The sequence below is a fragment of the Lingula anatina genome, chromosome 8 (assembly GCF_051362555.1).
Source record: "Lingula anatina isolate TDL-2025a chromosome 8, LinAna3.0, whole genome shotgun sequence".
In the NCBI taxonomy this organism is placed as follows: domain Eukaryota; kingdom Metazoa; phylum Brachiopoda; class Lingulata; order Lingulida; family Lingulidae; genus Lingula; species Lingula anatina.
This window is the reverse complement of record NC_141774.1, coordinates 4,264,554-4,292,431: the sequence shown is the minus strand read 5'-3', so window position 1 is coordinate 4,292,431 and position 27,878 is coordinate 4,264,554. Positions and strand designations below refer to the sequence as shown.

Here is a 27,878-nt window from a genome sequence, read left to right as displayed (position 1 = left end):
AGTCAACATCATCAAGAGGCGGTGGATCAAAGACGGGCAGGTGATTTCGTTTTTGTTGAAGCGACACTTGGGGATGGATTTGACATGGAGAACAGTTCAGGCTGACAGTTACAAAACAGACAAGAGGAGCTGTGCTTTTAACTCTGCTTTAATATTCATGTTTGTGAGGCATGGAAGCGTTCAGAACGCCGCTGATGACACTGAAGATTGGCGGGTGAAGGGAGAAAGGACATGAATAAACACTCCTGCATGACAACGGTGGGATAGAGACGGAACGCAGGCGGCCGACTAAGCCCAATCAAAATTCAGCTCGATTTCTTTTGTTTTCGTGTAGCCTTTTGTAGTTTCTTTGATATGACTCACGTGTTGGCGGTCCTCAGATTTTTCAAGGAATTAATTCTGTAATAATTACAGCCTTTTTTCTTCACATTTCATTTTGAGTAGAGCGTCTATTGTGATTCCCTGCATTTAATCTCATGCATTCATTTGAATACACTCTACATCACAATTACGAGTATTAGTTTTAGAATACACACATGCTCATGCTCGCATCTTTGTTCATTTAATTATCATCTACGTATTGTTTTATTTAATTCATTTATCTTTCGAACTTGAGCACAGATTCGTGTTATATATATATATAAAATCTCCACGTATCTTATTTGATCTCTCTACCAGGCTCGGATTGTCAAATATATATATATTGTTCTAATATCGAATATATTACATCCGATTTATTTGCATTTATTTTCAATTTTCGATGATTAAGAAAAAATGAAATTATTACAAAAAGTTTAGTTTCATTATATATCAATTTCTGCTGCAAAACGTGGCTAATTCATCTTTTAAGATGTTAAAACATCTTCAACGTTGTCTTAATACATTAAACAAAAATAAACACATAGATCCATTCGTTTATATTCAAATAATTTATTTTAATAACACAATCATGAGTATTCACAATGTAATTATATATAAAAAGAAAAGTGTTCAACACGCAAAAGCCTATATGCTCAAATCTTTTATACAGAAACCATTTACAATGTCATTTAAGGTGATCCCTACCAAGGTCAACGCCCCTTTGGTCATTAACCTCCTCAAACTCAAAACACTGCAGATCCTTGTTTCATAAAAGGCCTACAAACCGAAAATTGGCCTGAATTCTACAGCCGAAAATTTAAGACTATTTTTAACTAGATAATTGAATAAACATTGATTCTGGTTTTGGAATTGACCACCTATTTGGTCTAAAAGTTAAGCCAACGTTTCTTTCGTGAAACCAAACACTAATTAAAGCCGACTATGCTTTTGCTAAAAATCCACTGGAACTTTGATATCAGTAGAAACAGTATATACATAGTATCACTTCTGCAATACATTTTATACACGCGTTTTGAAAGCTATACCAATACATCAACTGAATTGATAAAATTAAATATAATATGGCACGATTTATTCACTCATTTCAAATTGCTAGCTGTGACCTATAGCGATAAATTGTCAAAATTGATCACCTATAACTCTTCAGTATCCACGTTATAATAGTAAAGTAACGCATAGCGCTTCTCAACTAATAAAATCATTAAATACTAATTACCATGCTTGATAATATATTTTTAAAAATGTTGTTTACTGACAATAATAATAATAATAATAATAATAATAATAATAATTAATCCATATCAATCTGATATGCTGAAACAGTTGAGCCAGGCGTGTAAATACTCTGTACAAATAAACCTGGCCAAATACACGTATTACTATATAACTTAACTAATAAAGGCCGACGGGTGCAGTGGGAAGTCAACAGACAAAGAGACAAATAGACAGATAAACAGACAAGTGGACAAACAGACAGACAAGCACATGGCATATTGCGAAAAAAAAGACAGACAGTCAGACAGACAGACAAAGAGACAAAGACATATGGCCTACATGAAACTACGACACATTGCGGCAAACATACATACAGAAAAACAGACATTCAGACAAACAGACAGACAGACAGACAGACATAAAGGCAGATACATGTAAGCACATGACATATTGCAACAAACATATAGACAGACATTCATCAAATCACTATAAACAAATTAGTACATTGAAATTTATGGCACCAATCAGCAAAGAGCATTAAAGCTTCAAGTTAAAACAAAATATTAAATTTAAAATTAATTTCCATTATCATAATTACTTAAAGCACCATTCAATCATCAAGTAATCATTGGTATAATTGTCGCTAGCCCTGAGAATTTCGGTTTCTTCTTTTCTAATTGGCATGTAGCAAAATGATTAACAAATTAATATTGACATTTTCTAAAATATCAGCAAAAACTTAAAAATAAAGTAGTCTATGTACAGCTAATATATCTATATGGTTTGCAAATTCAGATCATTTTCCATGCTGTTTTCTTGCCGAATTGCTCGGCAAAGGTGACGTATATACAAGAAAATAAATATCCATATATATATTTACAAATCGATAGTGATAATAATAAAATCATAGTTTGGTCACCACGAGACCCTGAAAAATATTTTTTTCGAGTTTTGTTTTAGTGATCTTCTTTTCAATCAAATGGTGAATGGAATTATATATGTATTTTCACTGTGTAAGTCAGTAGATTTTGCTAACGAAGTTCCATAAATGAACAAAAAATGTCAATTCACTCAAACAACTATTATTTAAACTTCGACATAACTTTGATCCGGAAGTTCACTATCACTGGTTGCCATGGAGACATCGGCCAGCGCGCCGTCGGGATTCAGGAGCGGCGAGTGCGTCAGCGTGTGTCGTCTGAGATCGCAATTTCTGCGGAACACCTTCCCACAATCTCCGCAGTTGTAGGGTTTGAAGTCGGTGTGAGTGAGGAGGTGTGTCTTCAGATTAGAACGCTGGTTGAACGTCTTGCCACAGGTGGCGCACTTGTGTGGAGATTCCTTTAAAAATCAGGAAAAAACAATTTAATAATTGTAAATTTATATAAAATATGTTATATAAATATATAATATGAATTATAATACTTTAACACATATAAACATATATAAAACAATTCACTTTAGCATTAATATACCAATGTTTTGACAGTTTATGCAACTAGGTAACAATATTTGTTGATATTTTAGTGATTGGAATTTGGTGATTCAACAATATTTTTCAGCAGAAGTGAGAATGTTAAGACAGAGGCAAATGCTTAAATAATCCCTTTGAATACAGGTACAACGGTGACGATATCACAGAAACTAATGATAAAAGTTTCATCGTTCCAAATGAAAAATCTTTAAAAATCACTAAATGTTTAAAAAGAAAATGTGACATTAAAATAGTAAAAATAAAAAACAACCAAATATCTAACAAAAAAAAGATAAACATAATAAGCAAAAAGAAGACTGGAATTCTATACTATGAACGTTAATTATCTTATCAGTCTAAAACTAATGCATGTTGGCATTCTAAACCCTTACCTTACCTGCATGTGAAGTGTTTTATGAACTGCTAAAGTCCTCGACTGACAGAAGCCCTTGCCGCATTCGCTGCATTTAAACGGCTTCTCTTTGGAGTGGATATATCTGGAAAAAATAACAAATTAATTGAATTAATTTTATGAAGAAAACGAATTTGATGTTCACTGTGTGTGTGTGTGAGAGAGAGAGAGAGAGAGAAAGAGAGAGAGAAGAGAGAGAGAGAGAGAGAAGTTGTGTGTGCACGCCTGAGAGAGAGACAGAGAGAGACAGAGAGAGAGAGAGGGAGAGGTGGAAATTAAGCTTACCTGTGATCTCTAAGATGATCTTGTCTTCTGAACGCTTTCCCGCAGATGTCACAAGGATAAGGACGTTCGTCTGTGTGCGTGCGTTCATGGATCAAAAGATTGTAGGACTTCGTAAAATGACGCTGGCAAAACCGGCAAATAAACTCTTTCTTTGGTCTGCAAATTTAATTGAATAATCTACCATAAGTATAAAAACCAACTGTATAAACATTTGATACACAGCGCATTGCTAAAGTATTAAACATGTTAATATGTAAATGGAAGTAGTAAAACCTCAAAATTATCCTCTGATTTGCCTCCTCACGTGAAATTGATACATGGAAACAACTATTTATCATGAGGTTGTTGCCGCATCAAAAGAAAAATAAAACCATTATCTCGTCTAATAATACATTAATGAAGGAACCGCAATAAATTGTAGGCAAAGACATTATCTTTTGTTTCTCTGACAAAATGACACCATGCAATGAAACCCTTATTTGAATAAATAAATAAATAAATAAATAAATAAATAAATAAATAATTAGAACTATAAAAAGCATGGAATCCTGCTCGACATCTATCGCTATTCAATTATTTAATATTCCAATTGTATCCCAGAAAATAACACCACAAAAATTTAAAAAGACAAATAAGGGTATAAAAATCAAATCTCTTCACACAGACGCTACTCACCTACTAGCGCGTCCTCTCTTCTTAGGCTCAAACATCCCGGTCACTGGTGGATACATGCTGGCCAGCGCGGGGTCATACCTGGACCAATAATAATAATAATAATAATAATAATAATAATAATAATAATGGGATATACAGATATGATTGCTTATATGCAGATATACGTGTGTGTGTGTGTGTGTTTAAGAGAAAAGGAGGGAGGAGAGAGGGGGGAGGGGGGAATGGATGGAGGGACGGAAGAAAAGAGAGGATGGATAGATGAAAGAAGAAGGAGAAAGAGAGCGGGTTCCTGTCTTATTAATATTCTATATTACAATGTAAATTGTAGATTTGCCAAATTAAATTATTATTGCAATAGCAAGTATTGTTTAATCCATCAATCAATTAACTAATTAATTAATTCTCACCTGAGCCCCGCTAACACCTGCGCCATGGCATGGCTGACAATCTGAGCGTCTTTGTTGGGTGTCTCCTCCGTGCTGTCTTTTTTCAGTCTATCGTACTCATGTGTCGCTGCCTCGGCCAGATGGGCAAAATCAAACTTCGGCGCTGGCTTCTCTTCTGTAAGAATGCCAAAATATTTATCCAATTGTTTTTGACAAAGTAGCACTGGCATTTATATATACACGTATAAAACTGGATTTTCTAAGAAATTATCATTGTTTTTAATTTGCTGTTCCCAAAATGTTTAGCGTACAATTAAGAAGTTTTTTTTTCGCTTTCCTTTCTTCTAAAATTGTTTTTATTCAGTTTGTTGTTAACCTTGTCATAGCTTAACAATCACGTGTAAAAACAGCGATCAAATTTAATGCAGTCTGATTTCCGAATGACATGATCTAAAATTGGAACAACAATCAAGAAATGAAATTCCAAACATAGTGAAATTGCAAGAGGATGACAGACCACGCACAAACAAAATAATACAAAATTTGTATTATTATTTAGCTATTTAAAATAAAGAATTGTGATTTAGTACAGAAATGTTTTTCTTTTTCCTATAACGAAAATCACCACAAAATCACGTTTTAAAACACAAGGAGAAATTCGAAAAAAATAGGGTAAAAAAATAATAAAATAAATAAATAAATAAAAACAGCGCCCTACCTTTCCTTCCGTTCAAAAGTCCAGCACCAATGGAAGACCGGGACAGGTCAATGGGCAGATCGCGTTCCTTGGTCACCTCACTGACCACTGGCCGACCTCTCGGGACATCAGGGACGCTGACCACGGGGTGAGGATGACCATGAAGGGAGCGCAAGAGGGACTGCGATGACCAGGTACTCATGGTCAATCCGCCGTGATAGAGGGGAAGCCCGGCGTGGACAGCGTACTGCCAGGCGTGAGCAGCGGCGGCGGCGGCGGCGTTGAACATCGACGGCGGGTAGACCGGGATGGGTGCCGGTAAATAAGAGCGTGGCCTCAGCGGTGACGGAACGGTCAAGTGCGGCTGAGGGAGGTGATCGGAAGATCTGGCGGCGGCGGCGGCAGCGGCGGCGGCGACCATTCTCATAGGTGACGAGCTCCTCCGCATTTGGGCTTCTGGAAAACACAAACAGAGAGTTTGGCTTTAAATATGCATTCGCCAAGGCATGTTTTTTTTAGTTTTCTTTTCCACGTGTGACTTGTGAGAAGTCAGGACATGCCACGTATCCGGGCATACCCCTCAACGCACAGAGCTTTAGCGCCGTGAAACCGGATGCAGCATGATTTAAAGAAGCGTCAGACGCGCCGGTGACATTTCTGCCGTGAAAACCGACCCGAAATAATCGCCGGGCGCACTTGATCGAACACGCGGGATTTCCTTTCGTTCCTTCAGCTTGGGTTTCGGTTAACAACTCCTTGATGTTCTGGGAAGCGACTTGGTACGGTACGTACTGCCGGCGACTTGGAGAGAACGCTGTGCCGAGAGGAAGCGACTCTGGTGGCCTCAGTATACTTTGGACTTCTTTAACTGTTGGCTTTCGTTTCACCTGAACTATTGCGGTAACTTGAATGCAGTATTATGACTTCCACGTGCGATTTTTTAAGGTTTTATTCCAGCCGGTTTTATTCTTGTAACAGGAAAGCAGCTTCCATGTGATATTAATTAAAATATCGGCTTTCAAACGTGGTCGGTGAACGAACGCGTGCATTTTCAATACCGAAGCTGTTCAGATAAGTTTCCACTACCACCTTCTACCAAAAATAATTTTAAGATATATTTATACTATATCATGAGTATGTACAGTACGTACCTTTGATCCAAAGAAAAATATTGGTGTTAAGGCAGGTGAAAAACTGAAGCTTGATCTAAAAGGTACATTTCATTGCTCCGCAAGCTTTCGTCATTTTATTACACGCTCTTTAATTTCATAAAAAGAAAAAAACCGACACCGTATACGTCCTTGAAAATGTACTTTATGAAATAATTCCTTTGGACATTTCATAAAATAATTTGATATTTTCACCAGACTCGTACATTCGATCAGGAACAAAATCTTCATATAGAGTTGAATGCCTTTCTCTGAGAGCGTTTTTTTTTTTTTTTTTTTTTTTTTTTTTTTAATGTCACACTCTATTTCAAGTTGACTACTCGACGGGAATAGCAATAAATAGAAGCTGAATTTAGATTCCCACGTTTGAAAATGAATAAACATTTGAAGTAAAATACGCAGTTATTGAAAACTGAATCCTTATTTCCTTTCAAGTAAAAATTCAAACTGAACATAAAAATCAGATTGGATAGTTCGCATCCGCATGAAAATAGTAACCCCTAAAAATAATTTAATCCATGCGTCTCTATAGTTAACAGATTTATTTTATTCAACATAATCAATATATACATATATATTTTTTCTATTCAAGCTCTTTTTCTTTTACAATTCTGAATTACATTCACAAATCCATTTATTACCCCTGACCCTGAAATGTGTAAACAAAGTGGTTCAATGATTCACAGCAGGTTCTTAAGGGCAACTCTAACTGTCACGTAAGTGAGTAAGTTTAAAAAAAAAAGAAAGTCGCAAGTAAGTACGTGTAATATTTTTTTTTTTTATAAAATCATCGTCGACAAAACGCCCTCTTTATACACATCTGTGTTAACAAGTTGAGTTATTTCTTCGAAGACCCTCTGCTGTTTACGAAAAAAAATTCACTTTTGAATAGTAAAACGGTAGTAAAACCGTAGGAAAGTGAAATGAAAGCAAAGTAAAATAATCTGTCAATTTTTTTTTTTTTTTTTCATTTAAACGTCATTGTTATTATTTAACAAAACAACGCTTTTATAATATATTTTATAAGCCCAGGTGACTATTTTTAACTTTTTTCTTTAATCTGTTTGTTTGCTCATGGAACAAGTATAGAATGAAAGAATTTGATAAAATTCTGTTTAGTTTACAAATAAAAAAGCGGACATTAATTGTTATGCCTAGTGAGATACAACGCGCTCTAAGGCCATCAGGACGAAGCTATATGTACAGTTTTTAATTGTAAAATATATCATAGGAACCAGTTTCATTTTATTTGTCTTTTTTATATATTTATCTAAAATTCTATTTCAGTACCAAATAATAAAACTTTAATCTCCACATATTCGCTCATAGTAAGGGAATGAATTAAACTTGGTTAATTACGCATTATAATGAAAAAAGGAGTTTAAGTCAATTTGACATAATTTTTTTCGCTATATTTCTTGCAAGTTTATCTTGTATCTGTACATTATCTGCATATCCCAATGATTCATATATTCCTAACAAATACAACGACAAAAAACTGTAGTATTTTGGTTTATATTCTTACAGTGAAGGAAGCTGGGGAGAAACCATATTCAGAATTGAGAGAGTCCTATTCAGACGATCCTAAAACTAAATATTTAATCCTATTAGCGTAAAACGTTGAATTCAGTTAATCAGATCTATTTCATAAAGGTAGACATTACAATAAAATGTGACATCCATTTATCTAAAACAGCCAGATATATTAAAATAGACAAGAAGGAAAATTCAGTTAGCTTAATTTGAAATGGAATAAGTCAGCGTCTCAGAGCCAATGTGTCGACAAGGAAAACGTATTGGAAAACCTTCAGATATTAAGGTGGACCTGAATCTCTAAGTCTCTGTGTTGTGACTGCCATCTGGTAAAGTTTCAGACGTTGAGACGTGATTAAAATACTATAATTTAAACAAAGTGCTTGCTGAAATAAGCACATAATCAATACGCCGTCATAAAATAGACCGATCTAGTGAACAATGAAGGTAGAGATTCTCACAAGCAGCTCGGCAACTACCGAATTGACTTTCAAGTTTAAGTTAAATCAGCTCTTGGTCGTAAAAAGGGAAGCCTGTTTGTATCATTACTGCCTCAGTTATCAATGTAGTTGTAAGCTTACAGGACTTATAAATGGGTAGTATTTCGAAATAATTCAGTTCGTTCAAAATTTGGCTTTATAATAACTGAATAAGAACACGGGTATATCAAAGTACATTAGTGTTACCTAAAATCTTTTGCACCTTGGACGAATAAAACGTTTCACAAGTAGACACGAAGCCAGCCGTATAAACATATTTATGTGATTGCCCTCATACTAGGATACCAATTGGCTTTCCTTAACACCCGGCAAATAATTTCTTGTTCAAATATGGCTTTTTAAATTTAAGCCCCCTGCGACTAATTGAATCACGAATGCGCGATGATGTGGATTAAAACAGTAGAGGTGATTTTTTATATATTACTTACCTTCAACTATGCTCTCGTGCATCACGACCATGGTGACAAACTCAGGTAAATCCTTAATGACAATCTTGTTTTAACCCCGTGTTTTATAAAATCAAAGTCCAGTTCCTGTTGTTATCAAAGATATATCTTCCAAGCTTAGTGGCGACTACACAACGCTGCCCTAACAACACTTAAGCCTACTTTTCTGTGTGTTCTGTCTATCGAAACAATGGCAGCATCTCTAAATGGGAAGAGGGTCTCTCCTGCGATGGAATCGTGACGCGAATGAGGGACCAGCCCGTCTTGTTCGTCTATTTATCACCGACCGTCGCAAAGTTGACAGACAGCTTTATGGGACCGAAGGAGCTGGCGCGAGCTCATTTGCATACTTCATGGACAGGTCCAAGGAGTATTATGATTATTAATCAAGTAATTATCGCCTCACGCCACACTGTGCTGTAGGTTGGGCAAAGGGGGGTGAGGAATTTATTGGAGGGGGGGGGGGGGGGGGCAAGGGGAGGGATTTTTGATCAGGTGTAGAAATGTGTGTTCGTGTGTGTCCAAGAAACAAGGGAGGTTTACAACAGGTAAACAGAGTATTTCTTCCTCTCTCTCTCTCTCTCTCTCTCTCTCTCTCTCTCTCTCAAATCTTAAAAAACTATTGCGGATGTCCTACACGAAAAATGTGCACGGTGCTTTTCATTTATTTCTAACAAAATGATTCTTACCATAATAGTTGGAACCATCGAGACATCTAGTCATCGATGAATGGACATAGTTGAACTGACCAGGTGGGAAGGTGGCTCAGTCTGAAGTTACGTTCCCCAAGAAAATTTAATTCAAGTTCATATAACCGCTGAAAAGGCCCAGTTCATTCATCGTATATGTATAAAATATGTTAGAATCATACGTGGGGACCGTTATCCCAGAAAAAATAAAAAACATATATTTCTCCTTAAACTTAATTCATGAGCGTAAATTATAAGGGGGCAAAGTCCGAAAAAGAGAGGTGAAAATTTTCCAAAAATTTAGGCGGGCACGATCTCTAAACACAAAGCTCCGTCGGGCTTCCTTCAAAGGCTTCTCTCGTCATTTTTGATTGTAGAAAGCTGAACGCCGACACAGGTTATCTTCAATGTCCACAGGATACAACCCCAGCTCTGAAGCAGTGGGTAAACAATCCTCTTTGCTCACTCTCGAGTGTTGACATACAAACGATTATAAATTATAGGCGAAATTTAATATGGGAACAAGAAGCTTACAACTGTGACTGAATGGGCGGTGATTTAAAATGACATAAGCAAGGGTTGTTGGTGGATGTGGAGAAAATAGATTAAATAAAGTTACGCGGCTGATGTGTTCTATTTCTTTTATATTAAATGTGATTATATGATTTTGAATTTAAGTCGTTACTTTTGAGCTGATTACTTCATATATAATATAAGTTACGTCAACCTTTGTATGCTGTGCATTAGTATGTTTAAAAATAGGGCAATTTTGTTGATACTAAAAAACGCGACTGAACGACCGTTTAAGAGATTAAAAACTTATGAACGATAAATCCACCAAAAAGACAAATATTGACCAAAGAAACGGACTGATGTTTCAATACAATGTGAACGGCGTTCCCTATAGTAACTCTCCAATCACGACAAATTTTAAAAGTATGTTTTTTTTCTGCAGGTGCATTCTTTAATATGCAAACTGTCCAATGGATATAATAATTGGAGAACTTTTTTCTTTATCCACTTTGGACATTTGCATTTTTAACTTCAAAAATGGCTTGGCCATTCTCTACACGCAATGCGCAGCTGATGATTTTCTGTTACGACGTTGTTTTTTTACTGAGTGACGTAAAAAGTAAACGTAAACAATAAATAAAAGGTATAAGAAGTGCACCTGCAATTAGAGGTGACCACGTGTATAGTCGCTGTTAATTGAAGAGTGTTAGTGGTCAGGTCATTCGGACAACTCCCTTTGCCTTTATGTCCTAATTTATGTCCTTTTGGAGATTCGAGGTACGCCTTGAAGGAACCGTCGAAGGAACTGGTCAAGTTTTTTTTTTTTTTTATTATCGTCTTTGTTAAAATATTCATCAAAAACCTTATAATGTTTAATAATCACACGATGAGCAACTTTGAATAAGATGGTAGATTTGATATTCTGTAAAATGGTAGCAATGAAATACGATAAGGATGCGCGTACGGTTGTGATAAATAAAATAACAGTTGATATTTTACTGTAGTCTAAGTATTTTACTGCAAGCCGTTTGTTCGATGAAAAATATATTTTTGAATGAAAAAGTGGGACGCAAAAACAAAGTTTTAATTACAGCTCTTTCTTAATATGTTTGAAACCTTACCATAGGGATATTTCGGAATGAGGAGTAAATAAATGAAGCTAAATTATACCTTTTCTTATTAAAATTAACGCGCCTACGTCAAAAACAATTGTAACCCATAAACACTCGACAGATAAGTTTTGCAAACCAAGCACATCCTCAGCACGTGAATACGAGCAGCAGTTGATAGAGTTAATTTCAAAACGAAAACCTTCATTTTGTGAAAAATTTTAAAGTACTAACAGCATACACGAAATATTCGGAAAATAACTGGTGGCAGTTTTCCCATGGAATTTACATTAACCATCTTAACACTATCCCAATCACTCCAAATGCGCACTTCATTTTGCAAAAGTGTCGCAGCGTCCCCGTCATATCTTTCAGTGAGCTACTCATTGACGCTGCCGAGAACGCGAACGACAGCGCACGGTGAGAAAGACACCCTCTGTGGCAGCTCCAAGCCTGGTAGCGTGAGTCTTATTAGGCCACGGAGCGTCAAACGCGCGGTTGACGCCCTATTTCAGTCATTTCTATAATATAATCCCCAAAATACAAGGTAAGAGGTAAGGGTCAATTCAGCAAACCTGATCATTACTTTCGATTTAAATTAATTTTCTCCATGTTGTTATCTTTGTATTCACTTTTCCCTCGTGTGTTTTATAACAGTTTATGAAGCTTTTGATGTTTCGCCTTCGTCCCGCTCTAATTCTGTGATGGTACATGGCGATCATCTTTCTTACTTCATTCTATTTTATTTTATTCTGTTCAATATTATATTGTTACATATTCAATTTTTCAAATTTATTTCTTTTCTTTTAATTTAAATATTTATTTTCATTCGATATTATTTCAACGTATACATTTTATCAATTAAGATCGTGTGTGTGTCTGTGTGTGTGTGTGTGTGTGTGCTTTATATCATTATATCATCGTCTACGAGAGAGAGAGAGAGAGAGAGAGAGAGAGAGAGGAGTGTGGAGACCAAGTTACATGAGAAACCCGCATGAGCAAAAGACACTTGACAAGCCCCGCGTCCTCTGCTGAGTAAACGATCCGACGCTCTCAGTGCAACGCACGACAAGCAAATTGTTTTAAGGCCGGCTAATCTATACTTCAAGTAGCGGACAACTAGACACTTGTTTCCTGTGGCGATACCCTTGTTCAAATACATGTTCCTGGCCACCTTGATTAGGATAAGGGCCCAGAGAACTGGATGGACAATAAAGGGTGTTGTTTAGACTGGTTCCCGGCCGGATCAGGTTTTGTTGATGGGACCGCGGGTGTGTTTTTGGCAACGTCTGTGGCTTCTCTTCCCTGATTTCTGTACAAATATAATCTATTAAAAGACCCGCTCTGTCCCCACTAAATCTGTTGTATTTACACGTATCTAGAATCCGTTTTATTTGTTGAGTTTCGGGATCAGGGCGGTGGCAAAATGAATTAAGGCGTTTGCTTTTCGTGTTGTGGTTTTCTGTGCTTTTCGTCTTTTTGAGAGCAAAGGGAGCGCTAATATTACAAGTTTTTAGTGTCCGTGTGCGAGAGAGAGAGAGAGAGAGAGAGAGAGAGAGAGAGAGCGAAAGTGAGAGAGAGAGAGAGAGAGGAACTAGAATCCTCAAGACTCTTCCAGGCCCTTCGATATTCGCCGCTATTAATAAAATAGTTCTCTGCGTGCGTAAATTCATCGGAAGAAAAGTTCTTCCGGCTTGTCAAACGATCCGGCCAATCAGTCCAAGAAACTGGGAGATGCTTAGTGTCCACTGTCCAGTCATACTGACCCACGCGCTGACCGATCCCTGGGACTGAATTCGGTGGCTGGCACCGCCCAGTGCAAAGCGGTGGTGAAGACGTGATTAGTAAGCGGTACGTTTTTGTACAGTGCCAAGTGCTGGTTTTCACGAGGAATTTCAGACCGAACGTCGGTCGTAAGGCTCAAACTTGATTTTTTCTTACATGAATTAAGGGAAAATACGTAGTCATCCACTATAATAAAGTAACTACTGGTTGTAAGTACTAGCCGTGCTAATCCTGTTTTAAAACAGGCGCAATATTAAAGATCTAGTGGGCTCCTGATTTCTACTAAAATTTTGGTTTGAAAGTGTAGACTCATTTGTTCTTTGAGTTACTACAACCAGATGTAAAAAGTCATGACAAAGACAACTAAGAGAAAATAAAACACGTGAGGAGGGGGGTCTGTAAACTTCTGGATAGCTACATGTACGTCCAAAACACATATAAAAGTCAACTTGATTAGCAGAAGCGACTGTCACTTCAGCCATTAAAGAAAAATCCCAAGAAGTCGCATGGTGACAATACAAAATATACAATACAATACAATACAATACAATACCTTTGGAGGTTAAAAAACAAGTATTGAAACTAGTTCCGTCAAGTCAGCGAACATTCAAATAATTAATCGTATAAACCAATTCATTTATTAATCAACACAAAGGAAGCGTTGTCTTAATTTGATTAGAGTACTTCATCTAGTTATATGTCTTAAGACCATCTGGAAAACTTAAAAACGGTGGTTGGAGATCAGTGAGTTTCGAATCACAGGTATTTAATCGTGTAATGCTATGTTCTGTTTATTTAAATCATCATGCGATTCCATTTCCGCTTCCGTCTCGTTAGCAATGACTTAATACCACCAAAGAGCTTCAATTCTGCGAATACCAATTAGCAATAGTTCCTAATTGTATTCACACGAAGAACAAATTGAAATAAATTCGTAGTAAATTACATAAATTAAACAGATTTCAGATCCAAGTAAATTATGTTGCTAATTAAGTGAGTGGCAAGGGACAAAAAATGTTTAACTTGGGTTCAATCTCAAGACATTCCCCCAGTCTTGCAACACACGAAATCAAAAATCCATGGTGGTCGCTTAAACCGAATAAAGGCGTCTTCCATAGCGCTTAGTCACGCAAAAATTTGTGTGTCAATCCCAAATTACCCTGTACCTTTGTAATACTGTTAATAACACGTCATTTATATACAAGTAGTTAAATTCGGGTAAATCACAAAATAAACGATAGGGATCAGAAGAGAGCGATTTTATGGTTAATTTTCTTTTACGCGTCTCTGTTTATTATAAAACTGATGACAAGTCAATTGTACACGAGTACAATTAATTTTGAGTATATCACGAAATAAACGGCGGCTTTCTGAAGAGAGCGATTTTATGATTAACGCGCCTCAATGAACGCGGAAGAATGTTTCTTAATAAGCCTGTTAGTCACCCTAGTAAATTTATCTTTAATTTATCTCCCTCTAGTTTATACCTCAGTATAATTGGAAGCTTCGGTCAGACTATTAAATAGTATAATAAAACTTCTGCCTATGTCAACTACCTTTAAGGGATATTTTTACGTAATATCTACCTCGCATATTGACTTGAATGGACGACCAGTTCGTAGTTTGATTAAGGTCGACCATTATTTTCTTGTAGAATGTTCCCATTCCATATTTGATATCACACTTCCTAGAGACTAAAATACTTATATCGAAACCAACTAAACGTGAGTTAGATGAAGGGAAAAGTCAAGGAAATTAACCAATTAATTAATTAATTCATACAAGAAAAACAGAATAAAATGATATAATAAAAGACAAGATTTTTTTTAGAATTTAAACAAAAAGAATAAGACAGAAACAGAATTAAATAAAACAAAGAAATGAAATGAAATATCAAAGCAGCCCCAACTTCTCCGGACAGTCCAGATGTGATCTACGTAATGACCGATATTCTTTGTGACGGACGCGGTTAAAGCGTTTACCTGAGCAATAATTTCAAAGTCAGTTAACTCCAGGTGTGGAAAGTCCTCCCGTCACAGTGTGTCACCAAACCTGTCAAAATAGCGCTAAACGGTCGTTCACACCTTGGTATCACAAACTTTTGTGGGATTTGCGGTATACACGTGTAAAAATTACTGATAACGTCGGAGCACAGAAGTTACTGCTTAAAGCGAGAGCCCCCCTTTACTACAGTGTTTACCAATCAGATATAGTTAAAGCAGTTGTAGTCTTTTGTTTTTCTGTCCAGTTTTGCACATATTTTTTTCCTAACACAGTTTGGTTGACCTGACAGGAATGTGATATCGAATTAATAAAATTTATGAAATTAATTGATGAAAGCGCTTGTAAAAAGTGATGATAATAATATCGCTACGGTGTAGTGCCTGTCTGGAACCATTCATACTCAATATGATAGTGCAAAAACGGATTTTTTTTTTCATTTAATTAAAGGCTTATTCTCTGTTTATAAATATTCATCTTTTTATAATGTCAAAACAATGCTATCAATCTACCAGTATTACAGGCCCGTAGCCAGCAATTTCAAAAGGGGGGTTCTTTTTCTGAAAAAGTGGACTATTTCCCATAAAAACTTCATGTATCAGATCAAATTTTACCCAGAGTGGACCTTTTCCCAGCAAAAGGAGCGGTTCTTTCGAACCCCCCCTGGCTACGGGTCTGAGTAAGGTGTGGTGAATACGAAGTGAAGAAGGATAATTAGAAATTAATCAATAAAATGAATAATTAAAAATAAATAAAAAGAACAGCTTTGAACAGTTTTTTATCTGTTCACATAGTTGAAAAAACAGTGGAAATAAATATAGAACGACTTTTACTGGAAAATGTCAAAATAAAATGCTTGGCAACATAACGAAAAAAGAAAATTAATATAATGAAATAAGCAAAAAGTTAATATGAAATATTTTTTATTAAAATATCTACAGGAATATTTTCAGAAAGTACTATCAAATTTTTGTCATACAGCATTCAAAAGGCTTGCAGCGATATTCAATCTTAGCTGCTAACCCCCAAAACAAATGCAAATTCAAAACATCTAAAGATATAACCACGGATTACATTTGATAATTGTAGAATTGTCGTCAATGTCGCGAATACAACTGGGCGTTCCCCAGTTTGACGACTTGGTAATATCATTTGTTGGTAGCAACAAGGTCTTCAGATCCACGCACGAAGCTCTGTAAAAACTGAATACTAATTCTATTAAGATACACGGTCGATGAACAATTAATACTATTTATTTGTTTCACTTATTTCAGTCGCTATGAAAGGGAAATAATTGGCATTCGTTATCGGGAGGGATTTGGCAGACGACATCGCGGCCGGTTGGTTGACCGGGTTCCGAAAGGAGGCGGTATTTACTGTCAAATACGCACTGTTTATTTCACCGGTTTGAGTCCCTTTGTTCCACCTGTAATTGGCATTAAAGAAGAAATGGCATTTTCCAGACACTTATTTGCTCCCCGAGTCATAGAAGTCATAATTAACTGTTTCACAGGTTTATCAAAAGATGCGACATTCTCAGATTTTTCACTGCCGCCATGGTATTATTCTAGTCATCTGATCAACCCAAACGCGCGTCGTAAGCAATTAACAACCGCGCGCTTTGTGACAGGGAAACCGCCCATCTCTGTCTATGTTCGAGCTCTTTGTTTCAAAAAGCTCAAAGGTTGTTAGGTAAACAGCGTAATTAGGTTAGTTGGTTAGCGAATAACTAATTAGTATGCAAAGAATGCGAAGACGGGCAATAAAGCCACGCCGCACACGTAGCGAGGAAGTGACGAGCGGAATTACTGAATAAATGAATAAATTATCACGAACTGTAAGTGAATCTCAGCACGTAGGTTAGGTCGAACACTGACAGAGAGGAGAAATATGCCTGATTGGTAAATTGATCCCGTTACGGGGTGGTGACCATCTTGAATATTTCTCGCCAACAACACGACACGGATGCATGGAATGCCAATATCAAATCGTCAGCTTTTAGAGCAGCTTTTCTCTTCTTCCGGAACAAGTATTTCATCATTGGATTTACATATATCTACGTTCATCTACATTTAAAATTCAAATTATTCTAAAGATGATAAAATTAAGATGTAAAAAAAGCGTCAAAAGGACAATAAAATGAAAAAATCAAAGAAATACTTTAGGGTGAGACGAGTGAAATATTGAACAGGGAATACATTTTCATGCAAGCACGTCCAGTTTCTCCCACTCACTTTTGTGTTCATTAAGAAAACACTCATTTCTCCTGTCAGCCATCGTTTGTCAAGAAAAGCTCACCCCGAAATACTGCTGCCAGTATCATCTCAAAAACAACATCAATTTAAACACCTTTCATAAACAATGTCGTCTTTCTCTCAAATAATAGAATACACGACTGAATTGCTCAATTTAAAAAGAAACAGGAGTATATTAATTTACAAGGTGCTGACACTGCGAAATGATTACATAAAACGGACAAAAAACGATAAAAATATATATTTAGACTATTTTTCTCTTTAGGGAGAGCCTTCCGTAAGTTTGATGACGAGTTTTAAAGATAAAAGTGCAATCGCCTCACCCCTAATTCGATCAATCATATCGACCGCAGACGACCCTCAACATCCTTGATTAAGCGACAGCATAAATAGACTTCCAAACCCTACGGTCCTCAATGATAATGGCACCCCCCCCCCTCCTCCCCAGCCCCTATCTCGCTTTTTTCCATAAGTCATGCCAGCGTCTCGGTGATCTATTACGGGCGCTACTGTCTCTTCCACGAAGACAAAAACTTCACCGAGCTCGTCTTCCACTTAGGAGCAGACGACACCCGACTTTCGGCTTCATTAACGTAGTTAAGTTGACAAATGACGGGAAATGATACAATGTTTTTAACCACCCTCTCTTAACTACTGTGTCTGTGGTAGTGGTATAGTGGGGTTAAGTTAAGAAGTTAAGGATGGCGTTAGCGTTTCAAGTTGAGCTACAGTGCCTTCTCTGAGGCAAAAATACGACTGCTTGGAAGGGCGACTATTTGTCATTGTCAATATTCAAACTAGGTGTTTTTGTTTTTACTTAATTTTTGTTTACCAGTTTGTAGTTGGCTTTGTAATTTTCTGTAAGATCTTTGTTATTTAAGCAAGGAATATGCTTGCTAATTCATTAACTTTGATTCCTTCTGATGTGTAATTATTCACATCGTCATCATTCGTGGATGATAACTATATAACTGTTTCATATGTATTTGGTTGTAATGAAGTATTAATAATTCTGTGATATTTCTTACATAATGGTACTCACTTCAAATTATGTGCTGTTCTTTAATTGTGGTGAGAGAGAGAGAGAGAGAGAGAGAGAGAGAGAGAGAGAGAGACTTAATCAAAGAACAAAGGGAACCAACAGTACCACGGGAAGTGGTCCAAGGGCACCCCTCCTTAATTAATCTCATCAAAACATAACACAAACACATGTTCGCACCTTGCCTGATTAATGACCGTTCAAGTGGCCGTAGTTAATGAGTACTGGTCAGCTACTCGATTGACCCCTGTAAATGGGCGCAGGTGCGTCCACTGGACATCAACGTAATGCATCTGTTTGAGGAAACAACTGGACTCTTTGGTTTGCACCTGGGACCTGCTCCACGATGGTCGAAAAAATGGGAAGGGGGGGGGGGGGGAGGAGGTTAGACTGCTAATCTTAGAAAGCCCATGACAGAAAGTCGACTATGTGATATTAGTCGGAAATACGGAGTTGCAAGAACGATTTGTCCTAAAAAATGTAGTTAACATAATCACAAAAATAAATGTCACTGCCAGGAGAAAAAATATCGCCATTCGCCTAATTTGGCACAGTTAAAAAACGAGAAAATGAGCCACGCGGCCTTTTAAATAAAATTTTTGTAAAACTTTACTTAGTCGGCTAAGGTCAAAAGTTGTCTTTGGTAGCACTGATCCTCGACTTAAGTCGATTTGTGAAACAAGAACAAGATATTTATAATAATAATAATAATAATAATAATAATAATAATAATAATAATATATGATGGACTAGTCTATTTGTTGGCTCCATTAATTATTAATATTAACAAATCTATCAGTTTTTTCCATTCGTCCCAACATTAGCAATAAGAGGTTACTTTTCGCAGTTTTTTAAACATGCATTTGACCTTGTAGAAACAATATTTACACTTCAGAGCGAGCGCGGTCACGTCTTTTCCTTTTTAAGTCAAATGTACATATGTTATCGTACACATCATATCTACAAATAACAAACTTTATTTATCAAAAGTAAATTGAATAGTAATGTAATGCGCCAGCACGCTTTTTCTCACTAAAATAGGATCCGGATTTAAAGTGTCTTGAAATTCTTATCAGAACAGCTTCTATGTAATCTCCTTTTATTTGCTCGCTTTCAAACAGATTTTTTTTAAACCTTGGCGTATTTTTTAAAGGGAATGAACTTATCCTGTTTGTTCTTGGTGACCCTTCTATCATAAAATTAAGCTTTCTATGATGTTGTTATCTACTAATAAAAGTGACTACCGTTTCAAGACCCCACAAATGTTGAACGTTTTTCCCCTCCCAAAAGCGCCATCATCTGTGAAATCACCAAAATCGTGTTCTTAATTACGACATTAGCTGATCAAAGGAGCAGCCCAGGAAGACACAGGTAGGTTAGGTAACTTGTAAACGATATACCCCATCTATCAACATTTGAAACGCCTAATCAGGGCCTTATAACATTACACAAAGCCCTGGATACAACGCGCGCGGCCTGCTGCTAGATATTCATAGCTGTGGCCGTAAAGTTAATCGCGGGGCCCGCGCTATGCCAGTGACGGAATTTGTTGAGAGCGGTTCACGAACTCACGAGGAGGGAGAGAGCGTTTAGGTTGACTTGGTTGTAAATTCTACCGTTGTGCGGCAAATGAAATGCCCAAGAATTTGATTTAGTTAATTGTAATTGGAAACGAATATTCCCCCTACCGGTAAATTAAAAATCCCAACCACCGGCTGCTGGGGGTCAGTAAGTTCGATTTAGTACAGAAATTTGCAGTATTTTTTTTTTTTTTCTTGCGGAGAAGGAAATTTATGTAAGTATAAGAAACCTGCAATCCCAATTTCTAATAACTTCTAAAATTAAGAAATAATGTTTTGTACAAACCGAGTCTTTTCTTCATATTTATTTCTTCTTAAGACCTTCATAAACCTAAACTAACGGAGCTACATGTACAAATGCACACCACACAGCTTATATGCTTATTCCGAAGTTGCTGATAATTTAGTATATCTTTCAGGCCTTCTTGAAAATTCAGATTTCTTCAGTCTTTAACGTTTAAGTTTTTTCAGTCTGTTTTTATGGGTAAATTATAGAATCTCGTACGATGTCTTCAATATCATTAGACTATAGTCCACAAATTCTATCAGTCCACATGAGAACAAGGAAAAAAAGTTTTGCGAGCCGACCTCACGGGGTCACAATTTCCTAGTCATAATAATCCTGATTATTTTGAAAAAAATATGTCAAAATAATAAAATGCCAGTCATGATTTCCACGCCAGCACCTGTGTGTAAGAGAAAAATATTTGCAGAAATTCGAATGACAACAACTTACTGCTATTCCCAAATAAACTAACGCTGACAGAAGAAGTTGAGGTTTTATTGGCCTCCGGTTGGTGTGCCCTCTTAAACAGAGCTTTTTTAATCAAAGTGGAAAATCTTATTTTGTTTTAGTAAAGGTTGTTTCATTAAATGGATTTTTTTCTTGAAACCAGAATCCTGTAGTGATAGAAAAATAGTGAAATAGTATAAGATATCGGTGATGCTTAATACCATCGTTTTGCGCTATACAAAATTTCCTAGCTACTTATTATTTTTACTAAAAAGATCTTGTCGTTAAAAGGCCTGGTTAAAAGCCCCGATCTCCTGCAAATGTTAATGAACCTAATTCATTACAATCATCATCATCATTATCATTATTATTATTATTTGTATATCTATTGTTTTATTTTACAAAAAGAATGCCATGAGCCTTTATAATTCATGGTATTTATTCATAGATCTAAATATCGATTTCAACGAGCAAGCGTCCTATTAAACGTTAACAATAAATTGACAATTGACTTGTTAAAGAGAGCAACCAGGACCCCCCCCCCCCCTCCAACCCCCCGGACAAGTGAAACAATTCAAGTGACTCGTAAGATATTCTGCTACAAAAGATGACTAATATTAGGCAAAGCGTTTTCCAGTAACCCAGAAGAAAAACATTTACTGAACTAGCAACCATGTTTCCATATATATTTTTTACATAAAGGCACGTGAAAATTGCTCGTCCTTGCACTAAACGACACAAAAAAAAAAAAAAAAACGGCAGTCGGATTCCAAATTAACAGACAGGCAAAGTTCGATTGTTTTTGCCAACTGTTCGTCTTTCTGGACTTCTGTGTCTGTAGGAGTAGAAAAAGCCACTGGTGTTTGACTGACATATGACATACGTGATGAGAGAGAGAGAGAGAGAGAGAGAGAGAACTAGGGAGAGAGAAAGGACTTGGTAAGAGAGAGAGTACTCGGTGAGAGAGAGAGAGAGAGAGATGTACCCTGTATCTAATGGACGATATTATCTACTGTATCGCCTTGCACATGAAAACCTTACAGAAAACCTTATAGATATCCCACCTTTAAATTTGCTAATTATCAAGACTCGCCATTGCAAGCAGTTATCGCTATGTCCGCGTGACAGGTTATAATAGTGCAACGTTTGCTTTTCGTGGGAATCAAATACGTGATTATTTCTCATCTATGTTTTCGTTTTTGGCATTTTGTTTAAAATGACAACGACTCCCGTTGTACAGTAGAATGTATGAAACCAAAACATGATCATTTTATTACAAAGGGAGATATTCAAAATCAAAATTAATTTATGACAAATGTCATAATTTGATAAAAACAAACTGAAAATACTTGGAAAAGTGAGACATAATTGCGACTGAGAAAACAATAAAAAAGCGATACAGCGAACACAAAAATTTCGAAATGGTTAACGTTCTTCTCTGTGGGTAGAATTGTCACAGCGGTTTTATGGAAAATGAGAATTGGGATTTTCCAAAATAAAATCATGTACAAATCGTAGCACCAGGCATATAAGTTTCAACTCATAATGGACCAAATTTCTCGTAATAACAGGCGTTCGTTAAAATAAAATAAAAAAAACAGACACATAATATTGATAGACGACAAGATGATTTTAAAGTGAATTTCATATAGAAAGTTAAAACAATTATGTTAAAATATTATGGCATTGAAAATTAAGTTTCTATGCGTGTAATGTAGATGGAATTCGGAATGTTTTGCAATCAGAGTTCAAAAGACGTGACAATCAAATATTCTATAAGGAAAAAAAAAGAACCAGCGAATCTGCGTGCGCAAAATAAACAACGCGTTATCAGTATAACATGCGTGGAAAGGAAAACAATATACGGTAAATATAACATTGAAAATTAATATCCACAAAGCAATAAGTTATTGAAATACTAGAAAAGTGTTCTTTCTACTCCCCTTTAAAATTGTTTGTATCAGAAAATATATTAGAAAATATTGCTATTGTAGATGTATAAACAAACTTGTTGTTGAAACTGAGGCAAAATCATTGTAATTAAAGCAGCCCTAATTTCAAACCTGGTGATAGTTTGAACAAGCGTTTCTCTGCGATGTCTGACATCAATTTAACAGAATACAAAATACGAGTAAAACAAATATTACTTACGCTCAAACGGTAGTATTTCGCTGTGATCACCCTCAACAATAATGTCTTCACTACTACTGACGCTGTTGTTACTGTTACTGCCCGTTGTGTTACTGTTATTGTCACCAATGATGCTGCTATCGTCAGGAGGCGGAAGATGCCAACCCTTCACTAAAAACGACCTTGGCATTTTCAGTGTGAGACTTGTGAGTAAAAATTTGTGCTTGATAATACTTATTGCTGCTCAGTTCCAATTGCAATCAGATTCAAGAGCACAGACGGACTCAAGTAATTAATGCGACACAACGAACGGCGTCACAGAAGCTTGCTGATCGGAGAATAATTCGGAAGTTTGATCGTCACAATTGGATTCACAACGAAAAGTGATTGCAAATAAAAAAGTTTTTCTGTATCCGACAAAATCCCCGGCCAAAGATGGAACTGGGTGATAGTGCACACTTGAAGTCTTCTGTGGCAGCCTGTCGTCGCTTCTTTTCAGATAAGGTTGACACTCTAGCTCTGCCAAAGTGGACTGTCGTGTCGTCGACGGTCACAAGCGTTTATAAATGACTTAACTTTAATTTGATGATCGCTACGACATGACTCACGCTTGCTGTATCAATTCACCCACCCGACAAACGCTGTCACTGTTGCAATACGTCCCTTACAAATCCCTCGAGATTTCTTTGATGAACTGAGGGTGAGATTGTATTGGCGGTGACGTCATAATATTGACATCGCGGATTCCGATGGTCGTCTGCTGTTACTGCGGAGGCTTCGCTCCTCGCATAACTTTGCTCTTTTATGATCTTGCTTTCATCGACCCTCTGAAGTGCGCCGATTAATTGTCTGTCCTTCTCGCCGACCGCGAGTTTATTCGCGGATCAGTCGAGGTTTACGATCAGAAATGTATAGGATGCAGAATTTGATGGAATGAAACGCGACGAGGAAGCACTTTTGGTTAATCGAAAGAGTGGGATTGAAAAATTACCGTTTTGTACCTTTGATCTTCTCCTGATGAGCTCATCGCGATTTCATTTTTATTTCTTATGAAAAACTTTTTACAAAAATCTATAATAAAACTTGATGTCATCAACCGTCCCCCTCACATACACGCTAACTGAGATATTAGGTGGACAAGAGTTTTTTTTTTTTTTTTGTTTTTTGTTTTTTTTTTTCTCCCGACAAAGCAAGAGTCAGTTTTGCATGTTAGAATATATGATCCCCAACAATGAACTTTTTTCTCTTTGAACTCCGCAAAAAAACAGGCCTTGTGGTTTGGTCAACTAGGTGGTAGTATTAATTAATATTTGAATATTTTTTATAGGCCTATATGATGACATGCAGTTTTCGAAAATTTAGCTAAAGATATCTATTGCTTTATAATTTTATTTTACTCCAAAAATTTTGGCCTTAGAATATCTATTACATTATAACTATTATATTATTATAACTATGCTACATTTTTATTAAACTTGTGGGCAGTAAGTTTTAATAAAAATGATTAACCCTCTTCTTCTTCTTCGTCTTATTATTATTATTATCATCCACTGAAAAAAACATCAAGCATTTTAGGCGGGAGAGGGGGCGGGTGAAGTATCTCAATATTTTCTCTTTCACAAAGCGGCGGCTTCATGCCACATAGCTCTGATCCGTTTTTGCGTGGGACGTCAACATAACACGTCACCTCCCAATCTTCAAAGACGTCCTTCCGACAGAGAGGGGCGATTTCGGAGAAGGCACCTCCATTAAACGCGGGTGCCTGCACGACCTCTTATTTCGCTCGCAAGGCGATATCTCTGCCCTGCCTCGAACGCGCGAAGATTTTCCGAGTCATTAGCCGTTATGACTTTTTTTCCTGAGCGAAAGTGAAACTTGTCTTAGATTGCGCAGTCAGAAAATGGGAATTTGCAATTTCATTTTCAAAAATCCCTTTCTATATCGCTCATTCAATTTGCACGGCATTACGTGATGGCTTGCCTTTTATTCAATTATTTACTTTTATTTATTTACTCATTTATTCATTCATTCATCCATTTATACATTTATTAGCTATAAAGCAAACGCAATAAAATTATTCCTATATTTGAGATATCTTTATCCTTAAGTATTAACTTATCAGTTACATTATTTACAGGTACACATGGTGAAAAATAAGGTGCGGGGAGTTTTTATCAATGAGTAGTCAAAACGTGTCGAAGCAGAGATAGAAAGAAAACTTGGATACACGAGTAAATTTTCATGCTCATTATCATTTTTGCCTTTTTACTATATATGTAATTTCAGTAGCTGTGGAATTTGAGGCGATAAATTGATTCTTTATATAATAAAGATAAAGCAAGTCGCCCTCTGAAATATTATACAAAAATGTAGGCCTATTATCAGCTTTTATTACAAAATGTAAGGCAACCTCGACAGGCAATTATCTCTCTCTCTCTCTCTCTCTCTCTCTCTCTCTCTCTCTCACACACACACACACACACACAGACAGACACACACATTCTTCTTTTTATTTCTCCTTTCTATCTTTATATTCTTTATTTTAATAGAGTCGTTTTTTGAATCTATTTATTCCTCTCTTTCTCTCTCTCTCTTTCTCTCTCAACCACACACTCTCGCACATGCTCGCACGCACACATGCACACTGTTTCTCTCTCTCTCTCTCTCACGCACACACACGAACACACACACACGAACACACACAATCGCACGCTCTCTCTCTCAACCACACACTCGCACACGCACGCACGCACACATGCTCTCTCTCTCTCTCTCTCTCTCTCTCTCTCTCTCTCTCTCTCTCTCTCTCAGACCGGGTCTCTCTCTCTCTCTCTCTCTCTCTCTCTCTCTCTCAGACCGGGTCTCCCTCCACCCCACCTCCATCTCCCAACCGCCACAAGTAGCACCTCTCCTGTCATTACTGTCATAATCTCCCTAAGACGACACGGACGCTTCCTTCGTCGTCTTGTTATCTCGATATAGAGACAGCACGTAGTATTTGCACTGGGAGATAGCGGGACTAAGACTATTTAGTTATCCACCACGATTGTGTGTGCATATGTCAAAACGGTTGCTGTTTTGAGAACGTGACAGCTTCTTCCTGTTGGTTTTTAGGGGGCAATGGCTTGAAGGCTGGGGTAAAGATAGGAGCTTTTTAAGTGTTATGGTGGTTACTGTATAAGAGGTACTGATATAGTTTTTCTAGCTGCCCCCCCCCCCCCCCCCCCCACCACTCCGCTCATTGATCTTCTGGATTTTTTATTTACTTCATTAATGATTTATTTTATATATTTACTGAGCTGTACCTTTCAAATTGTTATTCGCTGCAATGTGGGTAATATACATCAACGTATTTTTACAACGTATTATTACGTATATTTTGCTGTGGGTTAGATGGTCTACCGTCGATTGTAATTTTAAGTGATCTGTGAACACATTTCTGTGCAGCGTTTTTGAACGAATGGGCTAGGCCTACTTGATGTCAACGTTGGGGATTTTAAAAGAAAAAATTGTGATAAGCTACCAAAAGTCGTGTCAAGAAGTTTTGATCAAAAAACTAAAAATTATGACGAAAAAAAAAAGGGATGTCTGTAGCCTACCTTGAATAAGAAGAGGTTGTATATGGTAAGATGTTCATTTTCAGATTATTCTAGCCTGAATCAATAAATCCTTAAATGCATTGTAACATATTTTAGAATAAACCGCTTAAAATATCCACATAAAAAATCATATTGATTTAAATTTACAGCATGAAATCATTGGAAATTTTAATCAAGAAGTCGTACACCCATCATCACAAGACCCACTTGAGGCAGCTATCAATGGCGCGCAATCATGTCGTCTGCGCTAATCAGGGACCTCTGCCGAAATCAGACAACAATGAAGAGGCTGATAAAGAAAATGTAGAAGTTGAAGAGGACATCGTGTCCCGACAAACAGATAGAACGAGGAGTTTGTTGATCCATCTATAATCTGCCCGGCGACGTAGAAAAGCCTCTGATATTTTCCTTTCCCTTGGCCCACGAACCGCTCGACATCGATAACCGGCTCTTCTGCAATCTACTATGTAGGAATCACGGTGAAGTGCGAAACGTCTACCATCTCCCCCTTCAATGATACATCAAGCACTTGCACAAGGCGGTTAGGTCTCTTCCTTCATAAATAGATTGGAAACCCACGAGAAAGTTATCAAAATAAGGTCCCCGCTCATTTGTTTTACCGTGAATTATCAATTCCGCTTTCGTAGATCGCAGAATGAATGGAGGAGAGATTTTGTTTTTAATTTTTTAAATAATATTTTTGTCTGATATCTACTGGTAATAACTATATACCCGTTGAAATCAATGGCGTTTTTCTTCTTATCTTAAAATGTAATACTGGGCGCCAATCAGTCTTTAATTTTAACCATCCCGCGCACGAACTCTGTATCATATATATATTTACGCTCTACGTGTGTGGGATTTGAAAGAAAGACGAAACAAACGGTAGCCGGGTGTCGCCTCGACAGTAAACCCGCCACAAAGATTAACATTAGCCCAACACGGCAAAACATAAACAGTTTTAGTGTCACTTAACGTCGACATTGAACAATAACTAGCACCTTTTAACAGCGCGAGGTGACATCACTTATAAAACAATGGCCAACGTCTTGGCTTGGAACATGGTAGTAAAAGAATTTACGAGGATCCCGCACTCCATTGTCGAGATGTCGTAAAGCGGTAAATCGATCACGACATCAAAGGATCCGCCAGCGTTCCGCCTCCCCCGAGCCAGCGTTTATGGTTTTATGCTCCCCCTGTCAATAGGCGACTTAATTAAGATAGTGGTACTACCTGAAGCAGCGGCGTTCATTTCGATTGTGATGTTGTTTT

The 27,878-nt window shown here is 37.0% G+C and overlaps 1 protein-coding gene across 3 annotated transcripts; it reads right to left on the bottom strand.

The window, feature by feature from the left end:
- Nucleotides 1-906: 906 nt before the first annotated feature.
- On the bottom strand, nucleotides 907-23,560 carry LOC106166207 (uncharacterized). Of its 3 annotated transcripts, none has more exons than XM_086994485.1 (7): nucleotides 23,029-23,502; nucleotides 5,547-5,981; nucleotides 4,850-5,003; nucleotides 4,443-4,520; nucleotides 3,768-3,923; nucleotides 3,468-3,567; nucleotides 907-2,937 (listed from the first exon to the last, which is right to left on the bottom strand). In XM_086994485.1, exons 1-7 carry the CDS (start codon nucleotides 23,195-23,197, stop codon nucleotides 2,683-2,685), a joined length of 1,347 nt encoding a protein of 448 aa, XP_086850611.1. In that variant the 5' UTR covers nucleotides 23,198-23,502; the 3' UTR covers nucleotides 907-2,682. The 3 variants fall into 3 exon arrangements, with proteins under 3 accessions (XP_086850611.1, XP_013400144.3, XP_086850613.1); XM_013544690.3 differs by lacking the exon at nucleotides 23,029-23,502 and adding an exon at nucleotides 9,156-9,451; XM_086994487.1 differs by having other exon boundaries at nucleotides 2,709-2,937; nucleotides 3,463-3,567; nucleotides 23,029-23,560.
- Nucleotides 23,561-27,878: the final 4,318 nt, after the last annotated feature.